Source organism: Lolium perenne, chromosome 6 (assembly GCF_019359855.2).
Source record: "Lolium perenne isolate Kyuss_39 chromosome 6, Kyuss_2.0, whole genome shotgun sequence".
Classification (NCBI taxonomy): domain Eukaryota; kingdom Viridiplantae; phylum Streptophyta; class Magnoliopsida; order Poales; family Poaceae; genus Lolium; species Lolium perenne.
Window position 1 is genome coordinate 235,442,336 of NC_067249.2, and position 12,892 is coordinate 235,455,227.

The 12,892-nt window shown below is 45.3% G+C and overlaps 1 protein-coding gene across 1 annotated transcript; it reads left to right on the forward strand.

Moving 5' to 3' along the window:
* The first annotated feature begins 10,387 nt into the window (after positions 1-10,387).
* LOC139832650 (disease resistance protein Pik-2-like) lies at positions 10,388-11,470 on the forward strand. Its single transcript, XM_071822458.1, has one exon. It carries the CDS (start codon positions 10,388-10,390, stop codon positions 11,468-11,470), a length of 1,083 nt encoding a protein of 360 aa, XP_071678559.1.
* Positions 11,471-12,892: the final 1,422 nt, after the last annotated feature.

Genomic DNA, 12,892 nt, shown 5'->3' on the forward strand with positions numbered 1-12,892 from the left:
CCACGGCAGGGCAGCAGCAGAAGCCTCGTGCTCGTTTGCCTTTCACCGACGGAGCACCCACCCACCAGACGGAGAGGATGAGGAGGCGGGCTGTGCAGGACGGAGCACCAACGAGAGACACGTACGTAGGCGCGCAGCTCCCTTGTTTCGTAGGAACAAAACTCCTGTAGACATCGGCGTTCCCATGCGCGCGCCGGGCGGCGTACGCAGAGGGCGTCTCGCGGCGGAAACGGCCAGTGACCGGCGCGCGAATCCAGGAGCCCGCACGCGCCGTGTCGTTGTCCAACAGCGAGCGGCGGGGCATCATCGTCGCGCGCGGGACCGCGCAACCGTCCGCCGCGCGCCATGCGCCAACAAACGCGCCGAGCCACAGGAGGCGCACTACGGCGGCATCATCATCACGCGCTCGTGAGCCGGCCGGGACCGGAGCTAGCCGCACAGATATATTCCTCTCCTCCCGGAAGAGACACCGCCGGAGGTTTGCGAGCTCAGTTAATGCACTGTAGCGGCGAACACCGGTCTGATGCTGTCTTCGCATGCTTCCGCCACTGTGGGCGACATCCTGCAGCATAGGCGCTGCCTCGATCTAGCGCTAGATTTCCTTCCGGGTCGATAAGGCAGTAGCCAGTAGGACAGGCGCGTGAAGGAGCGGCCAAGGGTTGTATACCACATGCGCGTGTTGCCTTGTGGATGCTTTGTCATTTTGGGCTTTCCGCCACCGGACAAGGTGGTCTCTCCACTCCGGTCTCCAGTGCCCATAAATGGCTGGCAGACAGGCGCCGGCACTATCTGAGGAGCACGTGCATGCATTCTTCGCCGTGGCAAGGCGACGATGGCTCATGCTCTCGCGTGATTCGATCCTTCCCGGTGAACGAAACTTATAAATTTAGCTAAAAGTTACAAAGTTTGATTAAATAGAAAAAATATGAATATCTACTAATCTATTATGAACATATATTTTACGGCGGATCTACTAATGTTGATTTGGCATCGTAACTTTTCACACTTTTATCTATAATAACTTTGTTTCAAACCTTAGAGGATGATGGTTTTTGATAAAATCTACATGGACTTATTCATCGAAACGGAGGGAGTATGAGGGCAGTCACGGACTTTCCCCTCCCTCTCTCTTGTCTACAATGGTTTGAGAGTCTTTTCTAGAGGGTCAGGCCAAACCAAGGCCTCTACCGCCGGTATTGCTGGACAAAGTTGGCCGAGGGGAGGCGCCGGACTTGGTGAGGTGTATAGTAGGCCTAGGTTGTGTCCCCTAGCGGTGTCTGGGAGTAGGGAGCTCGATCATACCGGTCGGATCTAGTATAGCTTGGCTCTGGTCTTCGTTGTTGTGGAGCTCCGGTGGCGGGTGATGTTGCAGGTGGCGGAACTGAAGCTGGGATCTTGGCCAACAAGGTTGTGCTTCCGAGCTTGTCCATTCCTGCGTTTTCGCACAACGCGAGACAACTACAACTCTGGAGAGGAAGATGGAGAAGGAGGCTCTAGAGGCAAGCTCTTCCAATAAGCGCTCCTCCTGCCACCACTTCGAAGATACCTAGGTTCTTGTTCTTCTCTTGGCCGGCCTCGGTGGTGGGAGAGGTGGAGGGATCCCTGATGTCCGGCGGATTTGGAAGATCGCTGGGAGGTCAAGATTTTGTGCTTGATGAGGCGATGGCATCGTCTGACCACCGCTATCTCTGGCCATACGGGTGGCCTCGCCGTGCTTGGCCACTTTGTCCCAAGCTTCTTCTTCCTCTGATCTCGGAGGATCTTCCAATGTCTCGATGCGGTAGTCGACGTCTTGACTGCCCCAAGTGGTCTTGTCCTCGGTGCATGCACTGCCTGGAGGAAGTTCCTCGAGGGCGTTGCCCTAAGACTTGATCATGTTTTGGTGGACGTTTGTAGGGTGATTTATGTCAAAGTCATGGGCCTGGTTGTAATTTCTATTTTCTGCTGTAAAAGTATCCACCACCTTATTAGTATAGAGATCTGGGTCCTTTGGAACCTTTCTCAGTAAAAAAAAAGAGTAAATTGATATGGTTGTAGGTAGTACAATATTTGAAAGCAAAGCTGCTCTGCTTTGGTGGACCTTTTAGGCCTTTCTAGCTCGATGGTGTCAGTGATGGCGTAGCTTGGAGCCGCGGATGATAGCATGGCATGATTCTGTCCCGCACTTGGCATAGATCCGATTTGCAGTTAGTTGTCTGAAAGATAGTTTATGGATGATAGTACGTTCTAATGGCATGATTAGGTTCTCTGCTATGCTTCTGTTTTCGAATAAAAAACACCGGAGATATTCTCTGCACCTAGCTTGGACTGTCTGGGGTTTCCTTCGTCGGACATTCACTGGGTTGAGACTTGAGAGCAACTTGCAAATTTCGGGAAGCTGCTGTATATATGATGCAGACATCTCGTTCTCATCAGGTGAAAAACGGAGCAGATGAAGACGAAGGTGCAACTATCCACTGAGCTACGTGCCTGTTTTAGGAGATCACGCAACAAACAAAATCATCTCGACTGTGACACTTCATCGCCTGCAACGACAAGGAAAATAACGAGTGAACAGTGAAGTCGTTGGACCGGTGGCTCGTCTTAATTCGTCTGTTTATTGCCGCTCGCACGAAAGGAGTATGCTAGGATACTGTCACTCCATCAGACCATCAGGATTCAGGACTAAACCTAAACGGAAGAATTCAATGTGCTCGATCGGTCTCGATCGCGTAGGCGCACGCCTGCTGCTTTCGCCTGAATAATAAGACTACCACCTCCGTGAATCATGTTCATCATTCAGACATTCACCAACCATGAGTTGCAAAGCTCTCCGGCAGAGACAGAATGTCCCTGTCATTAGGCTGTACCTGTATAATTATCACACCAACACCATCTGAGGTCCCCGAGCAAGAGGCGCTCCAAGCCTCTGCTTTTTTTCAAGGGCTACCTTGTTGCTGCACTTTTTCCTTCCTTGCTGAGGGAACAGCAAGCTTGCACTTTCTCTATCCTGGGAGGGAGGGATGAAAAATTGAAGATACCCAGTACCCGTCTACCCGGTCCCCGCATCAAGGATGCATACCGCCATGCATAGTTGCGAGCCTACGGGCAGGGAGCAATCGGTATAGAGAAGAGGAGAGTGGATGCGGTGCAGTAGAAGCGGATTGTACTGACCGACGGCCAGTTGATAGTGAAAACTGTGCTCTGAAACGAAGCTCTGACGAGACGAGCTGAATGGAAAATCGGGCACGGACGGTGTTGATGTTCTAGGCCTGGGCCAACTTTGGCAGGGCCCGTGCCGCTGCGTGCGCCGGTCCGGAGCAATGACCGGGCCGAGGTACAGTCTGAGCATGGCTCCTCAATGTGCCGTTTCCTATATGCCGACCAGGTCGGCACCTGCACCGCGCCGCACACCCCCGCGCGCGGTCTGGGCCAGCCCGGTTAGGTGATTTTTCCTGTTCTTCTTTTTCTTTTCTTTTCTTTTCTTTTCCGTTTTCCATTTTCTTTTTTCTTTTCTGTTTTCTTTTCCAGTGTTTTTTTGTTCTCTCGTTTTATTTTTCTATTTAAAAATAATTTTTGAAAATTTTAAAATTTGAAAATGTTAAAGTTTGATAAAATTTGAATGGATTTCAAAATTTGAACAAAATTTGAATCTTGAACGAATTTCCAAATTTGAAAGAATTTTGAAACATTTGAACAAATTTTAAATTTTGAACGATTTTCAAATTTGAACAAATTTCGAAATTGGAACAAAATTTTAATCTTGAACGAATTTCCAAATATTGGACGAATGTTGAAATTTGAACAAATTTAAATTTTGAAAGTTATTTGAAATCTGAAAAAAATTCGAAATTTGAACAAAATTTTAGTTTTGAACAATTTTGAAATTTTAGATGATTTTCAAATTTTAAAAGAATTTAAAATCGAACATTTTTAAAATCTGTAGAGTGAAAATTTTGAACAAATTTTGAAAATATAAAAAACATGTAAAATGTTAGTTTTAAAAACAAAACTATGAATAGACAAAAAAAATAAGAAAAAGAAAAGAGGTTTCCTGATGGGCCGCGGCCGAGTTAATAGCAGAACCGAACCAACGGAAATCAACGATAATGGGCCAAGCTCACGGATGACAGGGGTGTGTGCGAGATGTGGTCGGCGCCAACTAGGTCGGCACATAGATTAGATTAAAGGCATGTTCGGCAATGCATCTCTCTGCATACAGCTTGGCCCGGCGGCTGTTAATTGGTTTGTGGCCCATCACTTAAACACCTTTTTTCTCTATTTATAGCTCTATTTTGAAAAACTAATATTTTTTTCAGTTTCTTTTTATGTTCAAATTTTTCTATTTATAGATTTTTAAAATGTTCGATTTTACATTTATCCAAAGTTTGAAAATCGTTCAAAGTTCAAAATCTGTTCAAAATTCGAAAATGGTTGAAAATTCAAAATTTGATCGAAAAATCAGAAATGGTTCAAAATTCGAAATTCGCTCAAATTTGAAAAAAATCGTTTAAAAGTCGAACAATTTTCAAATTTCAAATATATGAACTTTTTTCAAACTTCAACAATTTTCAAATTTAAAAAATTTCGAAAATTATTTTTAAACCGAAAAAGAAACATACAAAAAGAAAACTGAAAAGAAAAAAGAAAACAAGGAAAAATGGCTAACCATGCACGGGAGCGCCTAACCATAAACCATCGCTAAGGGGAACCCATTAATGGGCCTGGCCCATTAGTCGGTTATTGCAAAATTTTCTAGATTTGAAAATTTGCTTAGATTCAAATTTGCGTAGATTCAAAAATTGCATAGATTTAAAAATTGCCCAGATTCAAAATTTGCTCAGATGTGAAATTTGCTAAGATTAAAAATTTGCTTACTTCGATAATTTGTTCGAATTTGAAATTTGCTTAACTTTAAATTTTGCTCCACTTTAAAATTTGTTAAAAAACTGAAAAAAGAAAAAATCGAAAAAACGAAGAAAAACCGATACCCAAGAAAACCAGAAAAAACCCCAACAAAAACCGGAAAACTGGGGCCTACAACCTCCCAGCAGGTTTTTGGGCCGCGGCCCAAAACACTCCCGCGGGTCAAACCACACGGGTGATGGTTTGTAACCATCACCCGCGGGCGTTGTATAGGATTTCGCACCGTGCGCACGGGGGTGTGCTGTCCGGTGCAGGTGCCGACCTGATGGACATGTAAGGATCGCCCTTTACATCGCTCATTGCGGCACGGTGGACTCCAACCGTCTGAAGCGAAGTCTTAACGGCCCAGCCCATTTACCTTGAGCTAGCTCGCGCAACTGGATTTGCCTGCGAAAATAAAGAACCTCGCGACTGGAGCTCCGTGCCATAGGTTTGTCTCGGTTTTTTTTTCGAAATTGAGGAAATATCGCCCCAGCTTCTGCATCCAAAGGATGCACACGGCTTTTTTTATTAGATTATTCACAAACATTACAAGAACAATATAAAGGATCAACCTCGAAACCACCTCACTAGACCTACAGTGGGATGAAGGAGGTGACAATACACCAACTCACATCATCCAAAAACCAAATGCCTTCCAAACCGCCCAATAGCAGGTGAGAAGCACATCCAGTCCAACAGACTCTCTGCGCACGCCAACGCACACGCCACAGAAGTTGCTACCGCCGTCTTCCTCGACTCCATCTTCAAGAGAGATCATCACACTAACCTTGCAAGACCTGCCGTCGATGCCACCGTGATTCCAGACGGCTCCACCATCCTGCACGCATACATCATCCCGCATCCGTCGTCGATAATCTGCAGCACCATGCCACCGAGACTCAACGCAAACAATGTGGTAGATGAATACCAGTACACCAACATCCGCCATCATCCAGCAGCTGCTCCAAAAACGATGCCCCAAGAGGTAGAACGACGCAGGGCGCGCCGCCATCGTTCGATCCGGGAGACCCAGATCTAGGGTTTCCCCCGGAGCAGCACGAGTGTGTAGATGCAGGCTGCGACAACGATGCCTCCAAGAAGGTTGCGACGTGTAGCGCCGCCATCGCCCGTATCCGCAGAGGACACCGTCGCGCCGCCGCTGGCAGATCCAGGCCCAGCAGCCTAGATCGAACCCGCAGCGAGGCGCCGCCGGCCCCCCACGCAGCCGCCGTTGAGCCACCCTTCCTCGCAGAAGTCAGCTGAGCAGCCAATACCGCCCTTGCCGCCACCCGCCTGCGCCGCCTAGAGACTCGCAGCCACCACCGTCGTCTGTCACGTCGCCGCAGCAGGACACGCCCGCGCCGGCACGCCATGGCCCCCGACGGACGGGCCACGCCCTGACCCGGAGGAGACATCCCGCACCCCTCCACCCGAGCCCGAGGACGAGAGGACCTCGCCGCCGCCGAAGCCGACCGGGCTTTGCCCGGCCGCGCCCTCAGGCAGCGGCAAGGGAGGAGGGGGTCCTGGTGGCGGCGCGATCTAGGGTTCCCTCTGGTCGCCGCGCGGGGCCGACACGGGAGGAGGGAGGAGGGAGGAAAAAGACGTTTTCCAGAGAGAGAAAGCCGCATAGGTTTGCCTCGTATAAGAGCATCTCTAGCAATCATGTGTCCTGCCGTCTCTGGTGCATGTAAAATTGTTAGTATATGTTATAATTAATGAAGTTAGTTATGGAGTTTATTAATCTTATCGAATTGGTCCTCGTGTCTTATAATCCCTAACGGAGTGAGTAGCTGTCACCGCAAACCTCCGGTATAGTATTCGGTAAAACCTGATAGGTTTATCTGTTTTTTGAGTATAGTAGGAGCGCAGCTACAGCTTGCTTCGGTCTCCGATCTGTCTAAAACACCATCTAGCGAGACGTGCTAAGTACTACTTCGTTGATTCGCGACATATTCATCTACTCACACCTCTACTAATTAACCGCCGTCTCAGCTTTGAGTCTTTGACATTACAAGCTGGCCGGTAATGTGCTGCATACACCCGGAATCATCGGCTTCGTAACAGCTTGTTAACGTGAGTCGATCAGCTAAATCAAGGAGTTCCTTAATTACGACCTCGATCAATCTCAAGTCTGGCCAGTCTTGAAGTCGGGCTAACAATGTCTGAAATTGCTTCATCTATCCTATTCAGACCTGGCTGATAGCTAATAACTAAACAGAAAGTAAACGATATGTATTCATCCACCGATCGTGGGCATATATAGTAATCCAGTTGCTGCCGGGTGCAAATGAGGTATGTGCAGCAAAGTCAGCTTTGGTGATCTTAGTTTTGGGATTCGCCATCACATTCAGAGCTGGCTGACAGCGAACTAATTCAAATTATACAAACTTATGAGCTGTGGTATTTGTGTACATGTTCAATTGTCCAAACCGGCCCGGTAGGTTGCTTAGTTGACTAATCGTATAACGTTCTTATCTATCCACCCACATGGCCCCATGTGGCAACATGTAGCAATCTATTGATCTATGATAATGGTTTCAGCGTAGAAAATGGTTCAACTTGGATGCTCTGTCCACTCTCTCCCTCAAATTGTTTTGAAGATATATAAGTAGTACTAGTTGTGGTGCGTTGCTACGATCCTTACAATTATTATCTTATCTCACATGCAAATATAATACACACAAAATTCATAGGTATTCAGAAGTAGATGGTTAAATTCTGATAATCTATATTTCCAAAAAAATATCCCAATGCAATAAGTCACGTGAAATTGCTGCTAAGAGTTTAGAAATTCACATACCCATGTGAAAATTCTAGTGAAGTGAAATCCATGTGAAAATTCTAGTGAAGTGGAGGACATTGTCGTTTGATTTCTCAAACTAATGGGACATGCTCTTGATCTTCTTGATCAGTGCAATAAGAAAGTTACACGCTTCTGTTTTACATTGCAATTGATATTGGTTGTTGGTTCTTAAGTATAATAACTATAAATAAAATGTATACCTTTGGATTTATAGGATTTTATTTTTTTGTCTTATTCTTCTCTTAATTTATTTTCAGATTTTTGGTAGATGATATAATTGAAAACTTTGATATCAATCTTTTTGGGTAGTTTCTCAATCTTTTTGAGACATAATGTTCCACATGATAGTCTATGTATGGTGTGAAATAATAGCCAGGCAATAAATCTCTCCGGCTAATATGCTAAGAAAGTTGTACAACAAATTCAAAGGTTGGCAAATTCTAAATAACAGTAACAGTTAAACTACGTTTCCGTTTACGGTGGTGAAGGTACGCCCACCTTTGACTCGGCACTATTCCTCTATCTACTATGTTTTTGTGCTCATCAGCCTTTAACAAATGAGAAATGTCGACATCATTCTCACGCTTTCTTTATCTCTGATAACCATCATGCACACATCTAATAATATGAAAATGACATCATCGTTCCTCATCCTCATCCACCTGCCCAATTTTTAGAATATAACTCTAGAACTTGATTTACACTTATAAAATTAATTTTCCGTGTTAAAACAAATTCATACAGTATGTAAGGTGTGATTTAGAGATGCCATGATATTCGATCATTACCCACGGCTACAAGAATCTTTAGATGGGTATTGGGCAGTGGTATGGTAACCTGCTGGATAGAAGACTTCTTCGGTGCTATCTGTACAAATATAGCTAGTGAATTTGTTTATCATGAATAAAATGCCCGAACAAATATAAAAAGAAGATGTCTTACAGCTGACAATTGGTAGTTCTCAGCAGAATAGTGCCATAGTTATTGCTGAATTCTAACATTCCGGCTATGCTCTAAATCCAAATAACAAACAGTATTTCACGCATATATAGGGAGACTGATACTTATCACATATCACTGGGAATCTAACAAGCAAGAGATAATTCAATAAATCAACATGATATTTCGAGATAAGGGGTTTGCATGTACAAGGTGGGTGGTATAGGGTATCCATGGTCGGCGATTCAAGCGGTGGAGGGACACCCCAAATTATACTGTAATGAAGGAGCCACCAGTGCAGAAGATGTTCTATCCACCAAGGCTACAAGACAAGACGGACCCAAAATCATTATGTTTCATGGACATCATAGGTATCCATGGATACCTATGTCATGATAATTAGTTTAAGGTACATACTAAATAACTGCAGCATGGTATAATGAATCTTGACCCGATGGCGACACGACATCTTGATCGGACGGCGCCACGGCGGATCAAATAATTTCCCCCGCCACCAACCGCATGGCTCCCTTCTCTGGCGTCCCACATTATTCATTTACCACACACAAAGAGTCGCAGGAACAAAATAGATAATTTGTGGCTCGTACAAGAAGAAAAGGTGGCAAAAAATATATGAAATTCATGCCATTTTTTCGTTTCTCTGAAATGTAGAAATATATGAATGTGAAACCTTACAGGCGAACATAACATTTAGTGGCTGGTGCTATAACGTGTAGAATTTGTTTTATGCATTTTTGTACTATTCCAAAAAGATGTTAGCAGGGGCTTAGGTTACACCGTAGCTTAAATACCTCATCTCAAGATATAATTAGCTATTGAAAGATGAGGAGTGCTTCGGTATTCCCCCTCAGCTCCATGTTTTCGAAAAGTTGGAGCCGCTTCAATTTTTTTTCTTTGATCTGTGGAGCTGCTCCAACTTTTGGTACATATAGAACACGAAAACACGAAGCGGCTGTTTATTTACGTCCCCTCCCACCGATAAGTGATCAAAACGTTACACACCTCTTATCTTTCGCCCCCTCTCCCAGGCATGTTTCCTAACGCCCAGACTCTTCCCCAATTTGACTTCACCGAAACGCGATTCACGCGTGCCGCCACCGAATCAAGGCCACCGACGAAGGAATCAACGTATCTTCAACTGGAGTCAAACTTGTCCGATTCGTTCTCGTTGTCACGCAAATCGAGTTGTAGCTCGTTGTCGATGCCGCTCAACCAACTTTGTCCTGGGTGAGGCGGCGTGGGAAAACAAAAAGGGGATGTTATCCATTACGTCCGAGAGCATTGGCAAATCGGGGAAGAGTTTGGGCGTTGGGAAATACCCGGAGAGGAGGGGGAGAAAGATAAGACGCGTGTAATGTTTTGGTCACTTACCGATAGCAGTGGGATGTAAATAAACAACAGATCCATGTTTTCCTGTTCCGCGGAACCAACTCCATGTAAGCTGCTCCAACTTCTTAGTACCATGGAGTTAGGGGGCACCGAAGCACTCCTCTTGAAAGATAACTTTATTGAAAGAGAAAGTAAACCAAACGTCCTTAATTTGAGAGGAGAGGATTTCTTCGTAAAGAAATTATTTGGCTGTCTTGGCAGCTGGTCTCCACGGCTTTATCACCCCAGCTCCATCTGCTGCACAACTCAATTATTAGCGGCATCCCTTACTACAAAGCTTTTAGCACGTAATTGAGCACACAACAACCACACAAGCTAGGAGATCGAGACACAATCGAGAGAGCAACCATGGCGGAGTTCGCGCTTGGCTTGACCAAGACGGCGGTGGAGGGGACGGTGAGCAGAGTCAAATCGGTGATAGAGGAGGAGGCGAAGCTCAAGGTGCAGGTGCAGCACGACCTACTGTTCATCACCGGCGAATTTCAGATGATGCAATCTTTTCTGAACGTCACCAACTCCGACCGCACCAAGAACGAGACGGTGAGGACATGGGTGAGGCAGCTCCGAGACCTTGCCTTCGACGTGGAGGACTGCGTCGAGTTTGTCGTCCACCTCGACGGCAAGTCCGCATGGTGGTGGCGCATCCTGCCGTCCTGTATGGCGCCGCCGCTGCCCCTCGACGAGGCGGTCGCCGAGATAAAGCAACTGAAGGCCAGGGTGGAGGACGTCAGTCACAGGAACACACGCTACAGCCTCATCATCGGCAATGAGTCCGGCTCCAGCTCCATTAAGCCATTTGCTATCTCGGCGACGGCTGAGAAGCCGAACATGGTTGCTGTGGCATATGACATCCTAAAGGAGGTTTGGGAGGACACGGGGAAGAAGCCGGAAGACAGCATCAGCAGTCTTAAGACTTTGATCACCAATTATGGAAATGACCTTCAAGTGGTCTCGCTATGGAACAGGTCAGAGGGAGCTGCTCATGTTGGAGAGATATACAATATCATCAACGAGGCCTACTGTGACAAAGAAATATGCCAAGAATTCACAATCCGTGCCTGGATAAAGCTGATGCACCCCTTCAACCCTGACGAGTTCCTCAAGAGCTTGCTCACGCAGTTCAACGCCACCTCTTCTCGCCTCCAAGCAAACAACTTCCGGGAGAAGATGAAATCACCTATGGAAGACAATCTCATCCAGCAAGTCAGCGAGCACAGGTATCTTGTCATCCTAGAAGAAGTATCCACCGTGGTAGAGTGGAATATCATCAGAATGTACCTGCCGGACAATCACAACGGCAGCCGGATCGTCGTGTCGACAAAGAAGTTAGGCATTGCCCTTTTATGCACCGGGGAGCCGTACCAAGTTTCAGAGATCAGACGCTTCTCTGGAGATCAATATATTTGTGCATTTTTCAAGGTACATCTTTAAACAAAACGTTCTTTTTTGCTTATTCCGGGATAATTATTTTAAGCTAGTATAAGTTCAAGCATGATACAGAGGTCAAGAGGGAAAGTCTTTCCACTGTCTTAAAATTTTCCTCATACTTAATTTGATCAGTTTTTCCCGTTCCATTTCATCTGAACGAAAAATAACATAGTTCAGAGTGTCAGAAAATAAAAGCTACATCTAAAAGTTAGACAACCCATATAGTGAGGTATCATAGGTATTATCATGGATTCCATGAGTATAAAAACTCACGTGTCACAGTAGTTGATGACGAGAAAGACTATAGTGGTATCATATGTAAACATTGTATGATAGCACATAGAACTAAACAAAATAATATCAAGTACCCCCTCCATCTCAAGATATAAGTGCCCTTAAGTTTCGATGGTGGACAACCTATGACCTTAATTTATACTTAAAATATGTCCATAAAGTGTATATAAGTACATATTTTTTCGATAAAAGATGCTTTATTACTTTTGGGAAGCAATTACATCCAGCCTCTGCATAACCAGGATGCACACAGCCGTTCAAGTGTCTGGCTTCAAAGTATATAAAAAGCTAGGCGAAATACATATCGAAGCGATGAATCATATAACGCCTAGGGTGAGGGTGGCGCTGCAATCCGTAGACTATGCTGCCACCCATGTAGGGAAAAAATATTCCTCGCCGTAGCCTCCAACCGTGTACAGACCTCCGTAAATAGGTCTCGGTTCTCCACCCGCTGAAGAGGTAACCATGAACGGAGAATACATGTGCATCTGTAGATGACCTGCAACAAAGAACAATTTTTATCGTTAAAAATCTTGTCATTTCTACTTAGCCAAAGCGCCCAGATAACTGCTAGCGCCCCCACCCTAAGAAGTAACTTAAACCTTGAATTGACACCGTCAACAGTTGCCAAAGACATTGGCCACACTAATCGGGGGATACAGGGTAGACGCTACTTGGATGACTGACCATATAGATCTCGCAAAATGGCACTGGAAGACAAGGTGTTTAATAGTTTCATCATGATGACAGAAAACACACCGTGAACTTCCGTGCCAATTCCGCTTAACAAGATTATCTTTAGTAAGAATAACTTCTCGACGAAGGTACCATCCAAATTTTTTTAATTTTTAATGGTATCTTCATCTTCCAGATTTTCTTATTATTATCAACTGGTATATCAGAATGAAGGATCGCATTGTATAAAGATTTGACTGAGAAAGTACCATCTACATGAAGATTCCATCTAAATTCGTCCGGTTCAGGCGATAGGTGAATATCTCCCAGTCGGTGAATTAGAGCATTCGATGCCAATAGCCTTTGTCCTAGCAAAACCCGTCTGAACGTCACATTCGGGGGTGAGGTAGCCATTACTGTGGCAATGGTATCACCTTTGCGATGAACAATACTATA